The sequence below is a fragment of the Canis lupus genome, chromosome 7 (assembly GCF_048164855.1).
Source record: "Canis lupus baileyi chromosome 7, mCanLup2.hap1, whole genome shotgun sequence".
Lineage (NCBI taxonomy): Eukaryota > Metazoa > Chordata > Mammalia > Carnivora > Canidae > Canis > Canis lupus.
The window spans coordinates 68,701,988-68,720,183 of record NC_132844.1 but is presented as its reverse complement, the minus strand read 5'-3'; the positions used below and the strand labels follow the sequence as shown (position 1 = coordinate 68,720,183).

General features: G+C 45.0%; 1 protein-coding gene across 2 annotated transcripts in view; it reads right to left on the bottom strand.

Annotated features, from left to right (window-relative positions):
• Positions 1 to 507: 507 nt before the first annotated feature.
• Positions 508 to 18,196, bottom strand: part of ILRUN (inflammation and lipid regulator with UBA-like and NBR1-like domains) — a 94,034-nt gene continuing 76,345 nt past the window's right edge. For both annotated transcript variants that reach the window (XM_072833371.1, XM_072833369.1), the window contains one exon: positions 508 to 3,782. In XM_072833371.1, the coding sequence (XP_072689472.1) occupies positions 3,747 to 3,782 (36 nt within the window). In that variant the 3' untranslated portion in view covers positions 508 to 3,746. The remainder of the gene's footprint in view (positions 3,783 to 18,196) is intronic.

Here is an 18,196-nt window from a genome sequence, read left to right as displayed (position 1 = left end):
CCATGGGAACCACCTTAAGAGAAGATGCATTCCCTCTTCTATCTAAATCTAGGATGCCAGGGGCCCAGCTAGGACTGAGGACGACTCCTCAACTAAGCCTTGTCTTTTTTCCCCGTAGGGAAGATGCCCGTGATGCTCTGCATTTCCCTGTGCTATTCCTACACCTGTGCTATGTACCCAACACACAGTAAATGCCCAAACAATGTCTGCTGGCAGATCAACACTAACTTGGCTGGTGCTTATGTGCTGGGGATAGCAAGATGCTCAATAGATGCACAGTACTCTGTGGACCTAAAGGCCGTTGGAAAGAGCTTCCTCACCATTTTGGTCACTGAAGCTAGGAAGGCAGTAGATCTAATTATAACCCCAGGGCTAATCAGTTTTCCCATTTGCAAAAAGAAGACCCAGGGACTAAAAAGCACATATCACAGAGTCACTGTGGGGGTGAGCAGTACATGGCGAGTAGCAGTTGACAGCACGATAAAAATAACACACATGAAAACAGGATTTTGTGTGTGTGTGTGTTAATTTAATCATACAAATATTCATTTATACAGTAAGGAAAAACCTCCCCATCTTCAGCTCCTCCCAGGCACCAAGAGGCCCCACCACAAACACCCACCCAGCCTGCTTGCTACACACCACTGTCCAGGTTGGACGGGCAGCCACTGCTGCTCCAGCACTCAACCAAGGAAATGAAGGAAAGGCAAGGCAGGGTGGGGTGGGGAATCAGCTTGCACTTCTGAGCCCTGGCAACCCCACCGTCCTCTCCTGCTGGGGCTCCGGCTGAATTTGGGGATCCCATCTTGGCCATCCTCAAGCCACACAAGCTGTCTTGGTGAGGTTCTATGATGAGCTTAAGGTTACAGCCAATCCTTACTGGGGGAGAGAAGGCTGTTTCTTGTAGAAAAATACCCCAAATTCAACTGTCCCCATGGCAAAAAGAAAAAAAAAGGCATGCACGCGTACACACATCCACACACACCTCACTCCATGCACACAATAGGTTCTTCCCAGGCCTGAGTCTCTCTGCCTCCCTCGCTGGGCTCAGGCCCCTAAGGATGCTGCTGTCTGCCTCCTCTCACGGGTGCCAGACACTGGTGGTCCTGCCTAGAGGCAGCCTGACTTTTGGGGAAGAGTCCAAGAGGAGCAGAGCACACTGGGGCTGAGAGAGTCACTTCTATCACCACACTAGGCAGGGGAGGAGAAGGGGCTCCAGGCACTGCTCAGAACTCAGACTAGTGAGAGGGGACTGAATGGTCCTGGGGCAGCCATGGAATCCCTTACTCCTATCGCATGGCTTATGCTTGCTCTGGCCCTCTGCAAGGAGCTCACCTCTCCAAGGATGTGTACAGAAATGGTTTGCTCTTGGGAGGGGAGTCAACGTGCTTGGGACAGTCACCTTGCCTCCAAGCAAGAGGAGGAGTGGGATGCCTCTGGCAGGGTCAGACTCACTAATGGTGACCTACTAAAGCCCCAGCTGAATCAAGCCAGACAGCCTCTCCTGGGAAGTGGGGAAGGGACACCTGGTGTGGGGCTGATGAGGAAGCTAAGAAACCAGGTGATGTAAAGCCTCCCATGATCCTGCCAGCAGTAGCTGGAGACGTGCTGTCTTGAGGGCCATCAAACCAGGAGAATGGCTGGGGTGTCTGTGGGCTCCAGGGTGGCAGTGTCCCAGGAGGTTGGCACCAACAGTAGTGGCAATCTGGGCCTCAGAGGGCCCTCAGACAAAAAGCCATGGTGAGCCCCTGGCTTGGGCCGGTGATGGCCTGGGCACCCAGAGGGACTTCCCTCTGCTCAGGAGCGGGGCACTTGTGTGCACTGGAAGCGGCTGCTTGGGGTGAGCCGTAGTCTCACCCCAGACCCAGCTGCACTGCTCTCCTTGGCAGGCTGGCCCCACCTTCCCCCAGCACTTTTCCACTGGACCAAAGCTTATCCTTTTATTTTCTGGGAGGTGGGGAGGTAAAGGGGGAACTTCATACAAGCTTTTCTCCCACAGTCAAGCTTTAAAAAACAACAGTCTCAGAAGAGGATGAGGAGGAACAAACAACACACATTTTTGGAACTCAGACACTCAAGAGACAGACAGGCAGGCAGACCCTCACCCACACCCAGGCTATATGACCCCTTGCAGCCGCTCATCACCTGGTCTCTCTGCTTGTCTCTCACCCCTGGGGTGGATGGAGGTGTGAGAACAGGCAGGTGACCCTGCAACCGCACCCTAGATCCACATCCCCGACTATCACACCAACCAAGACTCAAGGGAAGGAGGGGGTGAGAAAAAAAGAGAAGAGGGACTTTGCATATTCTTGTATCTTTGGCAGACAGCTGTTCTAGCCTGGTTCGAGCATCCCATGGAGAGGTCCACATCTCAATCTGCTTGGGATCCACAGGATGCCAGTGGGGCCGCATGCCCAAGTGGGCAGCCAGCCGATCATCTTCTGCTCTGGCTGGGCTGCCCCTCGCCCACCACCTCCCAAGAGCCAAGCATTCTGCTGAGGGTGGGGGTGCTCTCATTTCATCAAAGTGTGGTCTCCCAAATCACATAGTCAGTAACTGTGGCCCTTCCCCATGGTCAATTCCCCATCTGGGGCTGTAACTTCATATGTTAACAGCTCAGCCTCCACTAACAGGCTGTGAAAATAGCACAAAAGACAATGGGAGGGAAACAAGGGAAGGGAGTTTGTTAACAACAGAGAAGCCTGGACACCTTTCCACCTGCCTGCCGCATGTTTGCTGGTGAGCTGCACCAACACTCGTGTGTGTGTGTGTGCATGTGGCACACACACACACAGAGGCACTGTTTCCAGCGCGAACGGGGAGCCACTGTGTATGAAGAATCCAAAAGAGCAGTAAGCGTGATGGCATTTCTCTCTGCCAAGAGAAACATGGAAAAAAGCAATCTGAATTGTTGTGTGTGCAGAAGGACACCTCTCGGCCTCAGAAACTTCCATGTTGCCCAAGATCTGTCTTCAAGACTTCCTCTGCTGGCCACACAGGGAAGTTTGGTCTTCAGAGAGGTTCTGATGGTAACAAGCCACAGGGTTGATGAATACAAATGTCAAAGGTGTAAATCAACAGAAGATTAAGCAGAAAAGAAGAGGAAAAGGGTGATAACTCATTGGCTGATGCCATTAAAAACAAATGGGGTCAGAGACTGCTGGAGTCAGGTGGCACAGGAGATGTCCACCTGTAGCACAGACCCACAGAGTCCCCAAACATGCCACACCAGCTTGTAACCTGAATCGCTTCCAGAGCAAGCAGCTATTCTAGAAAGGGTATATTATCCCTTACCTTAAAAAAAAAAAGAAAAAAAGAAAAAAAGAGTGGGGAAAGAGGGAAAAAAATTAACGTGTGCTCAAAACTACAACCTGTTTGTAGGCAAAGTAATTTTTGTTTAAAAAGATGGCTTTTTTTCCCCCATTTGAAACTTTGTTTTCCTTCCCAAGTGACCTAATGACTTGTTAGACTGATGCCTAATAAACAAAACCCAAGGCGGCTGCATGGGTTTCTTCTTAGTAGCCTCAACACCATTCCTGCGATTCAGCATTCACACATGCATACTGAGTTTACTCAAAACTAGTCTGTTTTGCTTCTTCCTCTTCTTCCAGGATTGGGGGAGAGGGGGGTCAGAGCCAGGGGTCCATGCAGTATGGTCTGCAATCCAGAGGAACCCCCTGCCCTCCCCCCCACCCCAAAGTCAGGCCTTCTGTCTTTTGTTAATTTTTCTTCTTGCCGGTGTCCGTTTAAGACTGGCCGAAGGGGTAAGGCCCGTGGAGCCCCTGGAAGAGAGTGAACATAGTCAGTGATGATAAACAAAGCAGGTACAACTTGACAATTAAACCAAGTTAAAGAATCTATGGTCCCCAGTGAGCCAGAAGGAAGCCCCAAGGCATAGACAAAGCCTGAGGGTTGTCCTTGCTACCCAAAACCTCAAGGGGCCACATATCAGCATTTCTGCCCTTAAGTGTTCCCACTCCATCACACCAACCAAAGAGATGGGAGGCAGTGGGGGCAGTCCTCATCTTTCAACTGCTACATCAATCAGTGTCAACTTTCCTCCATCCAGGTCACAAAGCCTTCCTTTCTGCTGGACAACAACGTCTCAACCTTTCTGCTAAAGATCCCAGTGCACCATTTTCTGCACCTTAACCTTCTGGCTAATGCCCCTTATACCAACAACAGCACTGCAGCAGAAATGGCAACTGTCTAAGCACGTAGATAACAGGCATGGTACTAGCAGCTTTGCACACATTGTCTTTAAACCTTACCTGAAAGCCAGGTGAGTATTACGACGCTCATTTAACTCGGGCCCATCTGACTGCAGAGAGTAAAAGACCTGCTCCAAGTCACATGGGTAGAATAAGGCAGAGCCAAGGTTTAAAACTAAGTCTGATTTTTGCTCTCCCACACTGCCTCTCCCTTGCCACGTGATAATAAGGTTTATTCTCTATTCCCAAAGTTATTTTCAGTACTGTTTGGGTGGAAAAAGCTTCATAGTCTCACTTTTCCCTTATATTCAGAATGAGACACCAAGATGTGCCGACACCAAAAAGCAGCGGCATGAACTTGCTGGAGGATGCCCTGTGACTCCCTCCACCTTCCCACCCTCCTCCTGGAGTGTGTTCTTTGGAAAGAGTTGGTCAATGCCAAGACCTAGGAGGGCAAAAGCTAACTGGTGACCAGCCTCCCTAGGGTCCTACACCCTAAAGTGGCCTATGGGCAGCTGGACCCTTGGACCAAATGGACCAAAGGGGTACAAAGAGCAGATGCCTCAACCATAACTGTGACAAATGACTGGAGAGTGTTGATGCTTGACAACTAGGTTAAGAATCCTGAAACTAGGCACAACCGAGAGTGAGAAGGCACAAGAATGACTGACATGAAATTTCCTATTAGCTTGATGGGATATGGGCAGTCAGAATTTGATTGTCTTAAAAAAAAAAATGACACAGAGGCACCAGGGTGACTCAGTGGTTGAGCATCTGCCTTTGGCTCAGGTCATGATCTCTTGGGGTCCTGGGATCAAGTCCTGCACTGGGCTCCCCACAGGGAGCCTGCTTCTCCCTCTGTCTGTGTCTCTGCCTCTCTCTGTGTCTCTCATGAATAAATAAAATCTTTAAAAAAAATAAAAATAAATTAAAAAAGTTAAAATATGACACATTTCTTTGAGGAGGGAAAACAGTGTCTGCTTGCTGGGTTGGCAGTGATTAGAATCCTTTTCGGTATAACTTTGTCCTGTTTGCTTCCATCTCCCCAGCATCTAGCATGATGCCTGGCCCAAGAGGTACCCAATAAACATTTGTTGAATTAATAACTAAAAGAGGACAGGTATTTCCCAGACTACTATCTGGAGTGTCAGACACCTCTGAGTCGAAGGAATATTGGCCATTCCAAATCCAAGTTTTAAAATAGCTGCTTAGGCCTGGCGACACAAGTGCCTGGGGGTCATACCATCTATCTGGTCACAGTCTCCTAGGTCCCAAGAGAGGCAGGGCTCTCTGAAGGTAGTTAGCCTGGAGATGCAAGACCCTCCCTGTTTCCACTGCTGTGGGATGTAGGCCGCTCAGAACTGGGAGGAGGGGATCTGGGTTCTACTCCCAGTTTTGCACCAGCTCACAAAGTGACCATAAGGTCCTTTCTCCTCAGAGGGTCTCGGGTTCCTCTCTGAATCTTTCCAGGATTTCAAGCTCTAGGAGTATTGACTCAATATACTGCCTGGCTCAAGAGACTGAAAAATAGGACTCTAAGAAAGGATGCCCTTTGGTCATGTTTAGGCCAAAGGTCAAAGATGACAAGAATAGGGAACATGAGATTAAAGTTTCTATAGTGTTTTCAGTGGAAGGCACTGAAACTGCTTTCGCTTTTTTCCCCTCCCCTACATAATGCCTCAAAAGACCGGGAGTATGTCTCTAGCTGCTTGGTGGTTATCACTGAACAAAAAATCCTGACCAGGTGAATTTGGAGGATGGGCAGGCCTTCATGGATTGAGCATCAACTACACACGAGATGCTGCTGGGGCACTTTAACATATTCTCTGTAATTCTTGCAAAGATTCACTGAGACAAACCAAGATCTCCAAACTCAGAGAGGTGACCAACTTCAAGGGCACATAACTGGTAAGAGCAGTGGTGTTTAAAATGGCCACATGTTTGCCAGTCCCCAAGTGAACTACATTCCAGCAGGTAGGCTAAGGCTGTAACCATCTCAGCTACCATGGTACAACCTGATTAACAAGGGTGGGCTGGGGAGCCAAAGGGCTCTCAGACTCCATTCTGTAGGGCCTGGTTGGAGGTCACACACACCATTAGTAGAAAGTATAGAAAGCTTACAACAAGGTGTCCTCAGTACTTCCCAGTATTTGTTCATCTGGAATAACCCAAGGAAAGCAGTAACGGCCTTGATTCCTACAAGAGTTAGAACCAATACAATGCTCAAAGGTCTCTGTGCAGGAAAAAATGCACAGACAAAAGAAAAACCGAAAGACACCAAAAGACAAACAGCATTTGCTTTCTATGAAATATTTTCCCCTAAATTTAACTGTCTTCCAGACCAAACCTCCACACACTTCAACATGGGCCTTAATATCCAACCAATAGCCGTGTGACTTGCCTGGAATGCTTGGAGAAGGGAGTTCGTGACCTTGCTAAGGAGCTGTTGCACATTCCCATTTTACAGATAAATAGAATGGGTCCTGGGCAACCGGCAGAGGGAGGAACAAAAGCACGATGAGCATTTTCAGACTTCCACTTTTGACTGCCTTGGCCCTTGGACATTCAGTGTGGTATATAACTAGCTTAGATTATGGATTTGTTGGCCTTTAGCTTGGTGGCTGAAGTTCTGTGTCTTTTGGGGAAAAAAAATGATACCTAATCCCTTTTTACCCAGAGAATGGCATATTGGAAGTTGTTGATGTTTTATTGGTGCAGAAAGGTGGCTTGAAGAACAAACTCTAGTCCCACCCACCCTACCCTTCAAATTAACTACCATCACTTCCAGGAAGGGAGAGGGAACCAATTCTATTTCAAAACCACTTTATCATCTAGACTCCCCACACGCAGGATTATAGGTGTCATAGATGGATCACAGAACACAGGCAATGCATTACTAGTGGTGGAGGAAAAGCCTGGCAGAGATTCCAAGAACAGCTTGTTCAGGGCATCCAATGGCAGGAGGCCAAGCAGGAGGCTACGCAGGAAGTGCCTTTCCTAGCAGTGGGATGGAGGTATATTTGAAACAGGAGGCCCATCCACATTTCAGGTTCCACTGGAGTTCCAAGGCCCAGTGTAACAGGTTTTAGTGGCTCATGTCTCCAACCCCAGCCTAAAAGCAGGGTTTGGCAATAGAGATAACGTTCATTCTCTTCTGGGCCTAGCAACTCTTCAACCTCCATCCAGAGGAACAAGAAACTGGCTTCAACTGACACCTCTCCTAAAACAGCTGTGACTCTACTAATAAGAAAAACAGGGACAGAGGCATCAGGTGGTAGTTAGTACAGAGCCCTGAATTAAACCAACTCAAGTGAAAATTGTGGCCATCAGCATGATTGCAAAGCTCAGGAGTCTGGTGCAGAAGGCTGCCCTTCTCTCTCTGAGGAATCACTCCTCATCACACAGAGACCAACCACAAGGCTGGATTTATCCATGCTAAGAGAGGGTATGAATAATCAAACCCTGAAAAGAAGTCCTGTATCTGACTCCAAGTCTAAAGGCCAGTTCCCCAGGGCCTATTTGAGTTGCACAGTTTTCAAGGCTTTCAAAGGCTACATCTGTTAAGGGGACAGGAAAGTTTTCCTGGCAAAGGAGAGACAGCCTTTAGGTCCACAGGGACTGAGGTGTTGCCTGTGTGCTTCAGCCTTCCCTAAGCCCTTCACTGCACAGCTGCAGTAGCTATGAGCCCTGGGACCTAAATTCTACTTGGCTCCAGGGCAGGCAAGCTCTCTTAAAGCACAGAAGCTCCATACCCACCAGCTAAGACAGAGGTGCCTCTCTGTTCCTTGGTGTCTGGGAAAAAGACCTCGGCCTCAGGCCAGCTGAATCATCACAGTAGTTGGACCAGGTCCTGAACTGAACTTCCATGATGGAAAAACTACTGAGAGCCATAACTTAGCTAAAATTCTAAAATATTTTTAAATATTTTTAGAAGACAATATTTATGGACAAAACATAACTCAGTCCCATTTACCACAATCTCCTAAAAAAGACAATTTAAGATCCAGTACTTGTGATCTGTTCTCAAACAAACCTAAAAATAATCTGTGATTTTTCACAATAGTTTATAGTTGCCCCCTGTGGACTAGCAGAGTCACTCTCAGCCAGTGATCTGGTTATCACTAATCTTATGTGAGTGTGGACCTGCAAAAGTTCTCTTAAAATACAGAGAAATCAAAGTAACTTTTTGAAGAGTACTAAAAATTGTCACTCAGAGAAAACATTAACTCTATGTTAAGGTACTAAAAAGACAGGACACGAGTTCTGTTTCAGCTGGACTATTTTTAAAAAGTTTCCTCATCAATTTTCAACAGTAGGAAGTATGGGGCTATGAGGAGAGTAAGTTGCCCTTGAAGAGGGTGGAACCTGCTTCTGCCAATTCTTTATGCCTTGCATACAGTTAAGTCTCAAATAGCAGCAACACAAATGAGTGAATGACGGTGAACTACTCTGCACTGATGAGCCATTTGGTTTTTAACATTCCAGGGAGAAAAAAAGGAGGCTGAAAAACCTACTGAAACAACGGTGTGTCTTACAAGGGTTTTTTGGGGTACACCTTTTCTATTTGGAAGTTAGTTGTGTAGATAAAGCACCACAACATGGACACTTTCACATACCTGTCTTTATTTTGCTTTTATTTGTGATTTAAACAAATAAAAAGGTTCACACACATTAACAAAAAGGAGCGTATGCTGCAGGGCTGTGAAATAACATGCTCTCCCGGTGTATACTGATGGCAGCATCAGATAACATCGGGAGAGCCCTCCTCCGCCTTACTGCCTGAGCCAGTCCTGGTCAGCGCTGCTTCTGCCTAGTGCTCCTTTTGTATCACTAACTACACTGAATGCAAACACAGAAGAATACAAGATTTAGTACTAAGTTCTGTCCTGATCCTGTACTGCAAACATGGTGTGGTGGGGCCCTGCTCACAAGGCTGGCTTGACTGACCACGCCCTGATCAAACCTGTTCTTCTCTTATTAATTAGAAATAAAGTCTCTATTGGAATAATGGGCAGAGTAATGAGGACTCTCTCAAGAAAATTCAAACCAGGATCCTTCCCTCAATGGCGGCTGACTGCTCCAGGAGGTTTCCTACTGGAAGAGCAGGGCCACGTGAGCAGGAGAGGTACTTCTGTAGATGCTTCCACACTGGTGTTCAAGCCACTTTCATGTGACAGTCCTCAAAATTTCAAAGATATATTTGATGCACTGGCTGAGGATGAGTATGAGAACCAGCCAAAGGAAAGAAAATAAACCTATTTTTATGCATGAGGGCTGATCATGGGGCAGGCTCAGTTCACAGCCTTCTGCTTGTGCCAAAGCTGCTCAAAGCTTGACTCAGTCGAAGTGTGATGATTTTTTTTTTAAAGCCCTGCAAAACCAATTTTTTATACTTATCTCTGTAACAGTTTTTCTGTTGCTCTTAACTAACTTCTACAATCCTGCTGGGGACCTGGTCATCTATCCATCCATTCTCCCTCTACCCATCCATCCAACCCTTCATCATGCAACTCTTTTTTTAAAAAAATATTTTATTATTCATTCATGAGAGACACACAGATACAGAGACATAAAGGGAGAAGCAGGCTTCCTGCGAGAGCCTGATATGGGACTTGATCCCAGGATCCCAGAATTAGGACCTGAGCCAAAGGCAGGGGTTCAACCACTGAGCCAGCCACCCAGGTGCCCCTCATCATGCAACTCTTATTCTTCCTCTCTTCATCATCCCTCTTCCCATCCTCCCTCCAGTCTTCCTCCTATCTATCTAGAGCTCCCTATGGCCAAAGGCAACTCTCAGAGCATTCACCTACCCTACTGTGTGGCAACTCAAGAATATCACCATAAAGAATAAAACTCAAACAAGATTGTGAATTAAACATATAATTTATAGTTCTAAAACAAGGAGATGAAGAACACTGGCTGGGTTTGACTTTCCCTTTCAGTAAAGACTTCAGAAAAAGTTATTTACAATTTGGCATTCTAGCTGCCAAATCCCATGTAACAGCAGGTGTGTTAGAATCCAGTTGGGGGGCTAGCACACAGAGCTTTCTCATGGTCACCTCCTAGGGCGGAGGAACTTCCTAAACAGGAAGAAAGAACTGACAGGAGTCTCACTGGGGAGGGCACCCAAAGGGAGAGAAGCTTACTCAAGTTCCTAGCCCTCTCACCATTGGTGCTGGCTGCACTGCGGGGATTCTGCTGTAGCACTGGGGGAGGCGGCTGGTCCCATTTCCTCTTAGAATTTCCTTCCAAATTTCTGTAACCTGTCAACTATACCCTTCCTTACAGGCTACTGCAGTCTCCCACCTCTTTTACAATTAATTCACAGAATCACTTGCCGCCCTCCAGTGTCTGGCTAACTGAGGTAGGAAAACAAATGGTCTCTCCTTGGTCTCATTCAGCCATACTTGCTGTCATCTTGCCATGATCCTGCTCAAGAGTGTTGCTGTTACTCTGCTTCTTTCCACATTAAACATTGGCTCTCCTTTGCTTGGCTTTCAAAGGTCTTCCTTCAAAATTCGCCCCACCCTCTTTAAGCACACCGTACTCTGCAGCAGGCTGGCCGGTGTCCCGTGAACACACACCACCTGTGGATGCCTCTGGGCCTTCCTACGTGTGATTCCTCTTCCTCCAATTCAGTTTGAACCTAACAAGTACCAAGGTACCAGTGCCTTCTCCGTCCTCAAACTTCATATGAACACTTACTTAAAAGTCAAGTGGAACTCAATATACTCCTTTACTAGCTGTTATTCTTTCCCATGAGCTAGTCACATGTATGTAATCAGACAGTAAATACTTTGAAGATAAGGATTAGCATGGGTTGAGCACTCATTTATGAACTAAATAGTATCAAAGCTATCTCTCTGTATAAAGCAGTTTTAATTGGTCTTTGGGCAATGAAATCACAGCAAAAAGTTCAAGATTCTCAGGCCTTGCAAGTGGATGTGTCCAAAGCTTTGGAAAAAACCTCCCTTGCAGCTGAACTCTAAGGAAGCCCCCATTTCCCCTGAAGTCCAACAGCTCCCAGCTTCTAACCTTGAATTCCCCACCTGTCCTGCTAGAACACAGTTACAGCAGACTTAGCTGAGAACACACCAGGGGGAAATTTCTCACACTTCTGAATTTCGCTTATCTGTTTGAACCTGTGATTTCACTAGTCCTACACTTTGAGAACTTCCATCAGAAATTAAAATGCTAAATTCAGAACATAGGAAAGAAAAACACCCTCATAACCAAAATAAAATATTCTGGCAATCCTGGGAACACTGGCTGCATTTTAGCTACAAGACTGCCCAGCATCAAACCAGTTTAAAACAATGCTCAGAGCCCCAAAGCAAATAAAATGGAGCTGAACAACTTTGAAGCTCTTGAGGGACAAAGGGGAGAGTTCCTGGAGATACTTTTTATTTTCAGTCAGACAGTAACGTTACAAACAACAAAAGACATTTTCTAAGGCTCATAGTGTTTGCTTAATTTATTTTTAAAATGCACACATGACCCATGCCAATGCAAACACCAGCAAGGCTGGGAGGACTTTCCTGGCTCCTCTGGGTTTTCAAAAGAGAGTCATGGTAATATCATTAAACCAGAGTTTCCTGACAATTCCCTTCTGGTACAGAATGTACTAATTGGGCAATGAACAGGACAGGTTCCTCAGTTTTGCACTGCTTCCTCCCTGGTCATAAATTCTTTTGGAGCTCCAAAAGATGAACGGGAAAGTCCCTACGACCTGACAGTAAGTGTAGACTACTTTCAGTGAACAACCAATGGTCGTTGCTTCTGCCAGCAAACCTCATCATAGTGTGGTCTAGAAGAACACTAGACTCAAACTGGGTTCCTGGGTTCCAGCCCATGCCCCACCCCTAATCTGCTATGTGAGGGTGAACAAGTCACTTACAACTTCCCTATCTTGTCAAATGAAGGGTGTAACTACAGAAGTCATGAGACTGTTACAAATTGAGAATAAGTACAGTAAATGTGCTTTGAATAACATGAAGTAGTTTGTTTAAATGTTAGACAGTATTAAGCCCAGTCCGGTCTTTGGACCTCTTCTCTACCTGTACCAATGATTCACAAGTAGGGAGATTTTGTCATCTTCCTGCCCAAGGGACAGTTGACAATGTTTGGAGATATTTTTGGTTGTTACACTTGGGGTTGGGAAGGTACTACTGCCATGTACTGGGACTGGGTAAAGGCCAGGAATGCTGCTAAATATCTTACAATGCATTTAGACACCCCCTCCTACTCCCCACCTCAAGACAGATCTGGCCTAAAATGTCAATAGTCTTAGTACTTCAGCTGAGAAATCCTGCTCTACACTCATCACTTAGTGGACTGCAGCCAGTCTTATAGCATTACATATAATCCGTATGTCACAATTCTCAGATTTGTATCTCCACCCAGACCTTTCTCCTAAACTTTAAATGCAACCTGGATATACAACAGCCCACTTGACATCTCCATTTGGATATTTAAAGAAATCTCCAGTGTGCCTCAAATGGACCTCCTGACTTCTCCCCATTTCTACCATAGTCTTTTCCCTTTCCATTGATGGCAATTCCATCCTTTTAGTTGCTTAGACCAAAAACCTTGGTGTCATCTTTACTCCACTGTCTTTTACAACCCCCTTCCAAAGGCAAGGGGTTTATTTATCACCCCTCTGCTCAAAACCCTTTAATGGTTTCCTCTGCTCCTAAGAGAGAAAGCCCAAAGCTTTGGAAGGGCCCACAAAGCCCCCCCACGATCTAGTTTCCATCCTCTGACTTCATATTTCTCTACTCTCCTTCACCTCCACTCTGTTCCTTAAACAAACCAGGTAAACTTCAACCTCAGGGTGTGTACTGGCTATCCCTTTGCCTAAAATATGCTTTCTCTAGATAGCTTTTACAGAAATAAAATCTGACTTTAAAGGGAATAAGCATGTTCAAAAAGAGATTTTAAATTCATTCCAGAAAAGTAAAACTTCAGAGACTATATCTTTAGGCCATAATAGAGGAATACAGACAGGTTTTGTGGCTTCAAGACGGTACAGATGTTGCCGTCACAAGAGTGATTTAATGGAAATTTCAATGTCAGCAAAGATCTAAACCCAAGTAACTATGGAGGGTCTAGGGAATCTTTTTCTTTGGGAGGCTAGAGAGAAAAACTGGTTTCTACAGTTTCCATAAGAGCTTGTGAGGGGAGAGGGTTTAGTAGTAGAGAAGTCACATAATATTTAGTTAATAACTGGCTTGATCCTCATTTGAAATGTAGCACTATAGTATAGAAAGCATTCTCTCCTAACCCACTGCTGTTAGCTAAACTGGTAAGAATATGTACTTGAACACTATTTATGATTTATGAATGCAGTACACTGTTAAGAAAGCAGGCTCAAGAGTCAAAGACAATTGCTTTTGTTCAGATCCTAGTTTTACCATTTCCTAGCTGCATGACCTTGAGCAAATCATGGAACCTGTGTACTTCAAGTCTCTGCAACTGCAAAGGAGGGAAGAGAGCAATCCCTGAACCATGGTACTGTTGTGTGCACTAAATGAAGTAATGCATATCAAACATTGAGCCTGCTGCCTCTGAGGAGCAAATGCTGGGGGTGGGGAGGAAGGGAGGCGACCAGTGTTTTTGTAATAAACTTTGTAGAACTACTTGGCTCTTTAAACTATATACATTGATAATTTTAACAAAAATTAAATTTAAAAAGTTCTCGGCACAGTGCCTGGACATAGTAAGTGCTCAATAAATGGTAGTTTTATAGCTCTAATTACGGCATTCTGATTGGCCTCTACCTGAGTGTCCTGTGCTTTTGCTACCTGTCCCCTGCCAAAAGAAAACAAAAACTGGATAAAATATCAAGTGACTCAAGTTTTCCTTCTAGTTTCTCTCTGAATCATCTCTAAACCTTTCACAAAAGGGTAGGCATCTGAGAGCGAAAACTCAAGTCCCATGGCAGTGGGAAGGTCACACTGCCCTCTACTCCCTCACAAAACCAATTATCCCAGCTATAGACACCAACCACCTGCCTTCTGGTCAAATTCAGGGCCCTCTGCTCTGGGCAAATGTTGAACCCAATTCCATTATGTCACCCCAACCTCACCCCCTATTATTATGTTAAACTGGCTACTTCAAAATAGATAAGAAGATCCATCACTCTTATATCCTCAGGCCCACATAGCAAAAGATTTGCCTTTTCCAAACCTCCCCAGGCAACCTCTACTAAGATTTCTAAACTCTCACCTAAATGGAGGGAAAATAACTCCTCTATGCCTTAGTCAACATAGATTGTAGCAGATCTAGAGAGAGCTGACTTCCGATGTAATAAAAGCAGACTGACTCCTGCTCTATCTCCAGAGCCAAAACATACTAAAGGTTGGCTGTCAGAGAGAGATAGGAAGAGAAGCAGGTGGGAATGTGGGCAGGCAGGGCAGATGGCGCTCGGCAGTGGCTGACACTGGAGGAGCACGATGAACCTCCCCACAAAGATAATAACAAGTTTCTCCTTCTGAACCAGCACTTGGCGGAAGTAATAACAGTGGCTCAGACTGTAATCCAGTTTAAAGGAGGAGTATATGACATATACCAGCTCCAAACATTTTTTAAAGTAAGAACAAATACAAAATAAGAGCCATAGGCCAAGTAACAAAATAAATGAATCTGGGATTCTTTTCAGCTCCCTCAGTGTAAATTATTACTTTTTTAAGAGAAAGGAAGTGAAGCATTTGGCCTTCCTTAAGAACAGCCCCTTGGTTTTTGACAGCCACACGCCTATTACCATCTGTCCTGCATCAGACTGTTTGGCGTGCTTTTCCTCTGTAAGAAAGCCTTCTTAGAAAACATTTAGATATTAAAAAAATTACTGGCAAATAAGGGGGAAAAGCCATCTAATTTTAACAGGACTTTTCTCCTTCCACACCTCTATAAAAAAATTTTTTTTTAAACTATTCTCACACTGTCCAAACAGAAGCTATCCTGGCCTCCAGAGATGAGTCAGAGAGCTAGAATGCATGGCAACACTAGCCTTGAGTCAACAGAGTAAGCACCTATCCTACTGTGACTGTTTGTCCTCAGAGGCTCTTGAGCTAATCACATAAAAAGGGTTCACTATAACAGCACCTAACCTTCATCAATACTTGATCTGACTGTTCACATGGGACAGGTCAGCCACAATTGAGCAATGAGACCAGCTAATTTCTAACAAAAAGCAGGGAGTCAGATTTATGAATATTTGGAGGAGGTCAGCATATACTTACTTTTCTGACTCTCTTTGACAGCTCTCACACAGGGAGGGGCCAGGCCTTCTGAGTTGTGGGATGGAACTAGAGCTGGCATTCTCACCCAGAGCTTCCCCCCAGACATGGAGCACTGAGTCTAGAGAGCTTATGATTATTCAAGTACAGCTGGGGAAGGGCTCCTGGGGTGTCCAGTTCCTGGCACTGCCATATGTGTCATTATGATGACATACCTATGCAGCCCTCCTAGAGCAGATGCATGAAGCAATCTTTTCATTTCATCCTACCAACCTCACCAAGTTAAACTGTAACTATGGAGGCAGTAGGAAACCATATCTATTATAGTTGTGGTCATGGGCTTCCAAGAGCATCATGTTCTTTCCCAGCCTTAATGGGAGGCAGGGAGTAAGTCAAATCTACTGTTTACTCTGATCCCTGACATGGGGGCATCAGGTACTCCTCCTCCCTATCCAATAAAGGTGGCACCTGGGGTGAACTGCAAACACACAACCCAAGTCTAAAGCCCAGAGGTTCCCTTCATTCTTTCCACTCATTTAATAAACAAAAGGGTGCTAATCATTATAAACACCACAAAGGTTTTGCACCCTAAGTTCTTATTTTTATTAACCAGGAAAACTACTTTAAAGACAAACAAGGGAACTCTTCAAAAAGAAGATGCCACAGGCAATTTTCAGTTTACATTAGAGCCACTGATCTTATTTCAACTCTGCTTTTTTTCACTCTTTGATGATACCGATCATCAACTCAGTAAATGCTTTAACCAAATACAGCCTCCAGCCCAACAGGAGGATCTAGGGAGAGCCCAGGTTTACCTACTAATACTACATTTTAATAATGTGGCACCTTGGATTGGAATTCCAACTCTGCCTCTCAATAGCTATGTAATATTGAGCAAGTTACTGAGTCCCTTGGAGCTTTGTTTTCTTGTCCAAAAAATGAGATCAAACATGTAAAGTACGTGGCAACACACTTGCCATATAGGAATAGTTAGAACATAACTTTGGTATACCCAATCTCATCACTGTGTCAAGCATACTCTCGAGCTGACTCAAGCATGCCTGCCTTCAAAAATAAATAAATCTGGAGGTGCCATGTTAGTATACATTATGTATATTATAATGTATAGTATACATTAACTCAGTTAAGTGTCTGCCTTCACCTTCGGCTTGGGTCATAATCCCAGGGTCCTGGGATAGCGCCTGCATCAGGCTCCCTGCTCAGCAGGGAGTCTGCTTCTCCCTCCCCCTCTGCCTGCAGCTCCCCCCTGCTTGTGCTCTGTGTCAAACAAACAAATAAAGATAAATCTGTATTCTCAAGCCAAACACAAATGTTTAGTATTATGAATAAGCTCTGCTTTAAGATATCCATTTAAGTACAGTCTCAATTCTTTTCAAAGCCATTTATGACTATTTCATCCACTGCTCCTCAAAGAAAAGCACCGCAACCTGAACCCATCTCTGTCACCCACATCTCCTGAGAACATGTCTCTTACTCATTCTGCCCTCAGCACTTAAAGTGTTCTCCACTGTCCTTCCTCTTTCCAAATCTATCCTTTGAAAAGACCAACTCAATCTCTTCTTCCTCTCTGCCCTAAATTTAATCCACAGCCATACACACAAACTGCACATTTTGACTGTTTTTGTCTCTCCATACTTAACTAAATTGTTTCCTAATTGCTGTATGCATATTTCATCTCCCCTACTACACTGTATGCTGCTAGTTGATAGGGGTAAGTTCTTTTATTCTTCAAGTCTCCATCTGAACAATGTACACTGATCTAAAATGTACACAGATGTGTTAATAAATACTTAGTGATGTCTGTCTATACCCTATCCTGTTCTCTTACAGCCTTAAGAGGTGGAGCTGACTCAACTTTAACCAGAAATCCTTTCAGAGCAATTGCTAGATGCACACATAAATGCATTCTGAATAAGATTCTCCTTAAATTAAGAAACAAGAAGGGTGCCTGAGTGGTGCAGTCAGTTAAGTGACTGACTTTTGATTTCAGCTCAGGTCATGATCTCAGGGTCATGAGACTGAGCCCTACACTGGCTCCCTGCTCAGTGAGAACGGAGGTCTGCTTGTTTCTCTCCTTCCTCCTCTCCTCTGCCCTTCCCTTAACCTTAAAAATCAATCAATCAACCAATCAATCAATCAATCTTTAAGGAAGGAAGGAAAAAAAGAGAGAAAGAAACAAGGAGGCTCCAGTTTTTCTTTGGGACCTAAGTGCCACATTCTCAATGCATTATAGCCAATAGTCTTCTTGAATATCATCTCCAATGAGAACCTTTTCACTGTGGTTCTTGCAAATATTACTTCTAAATGATCCTACAGAGTTCATGGAAAAAAAAAAAAAAAAGGCAACATACCATGAATTCATCAACCTCATCAACCTCAAGAAATCTCAATAGTCTCTACCCTCACCATAGCCTAGTCCTTCAAAGAAAAAAAAAAAAGACAACATGGTAGGACCTCAACTAAGGCTGGTAGGTAATCCACTCTGACCCCTTGCCAATCCCACCCTAGCCCCCACCCCCTAGGCCTGGGCAATCACCACAGAATTGGCGAAAAGGCATCAGTCCCTAAAGGAGTGGCAAACAACTAACAGTTTCACAACTTAGGACGATGAATGCAGTGCTGTGGCCAAGAACAGCCGCCTCCTTAAACCACAGGAACTACTGATCCAAGTAATTCACAGTTGGGAGAGGGGCTTGTATTATACAAAGCACCAAAGCAACTCGTTTT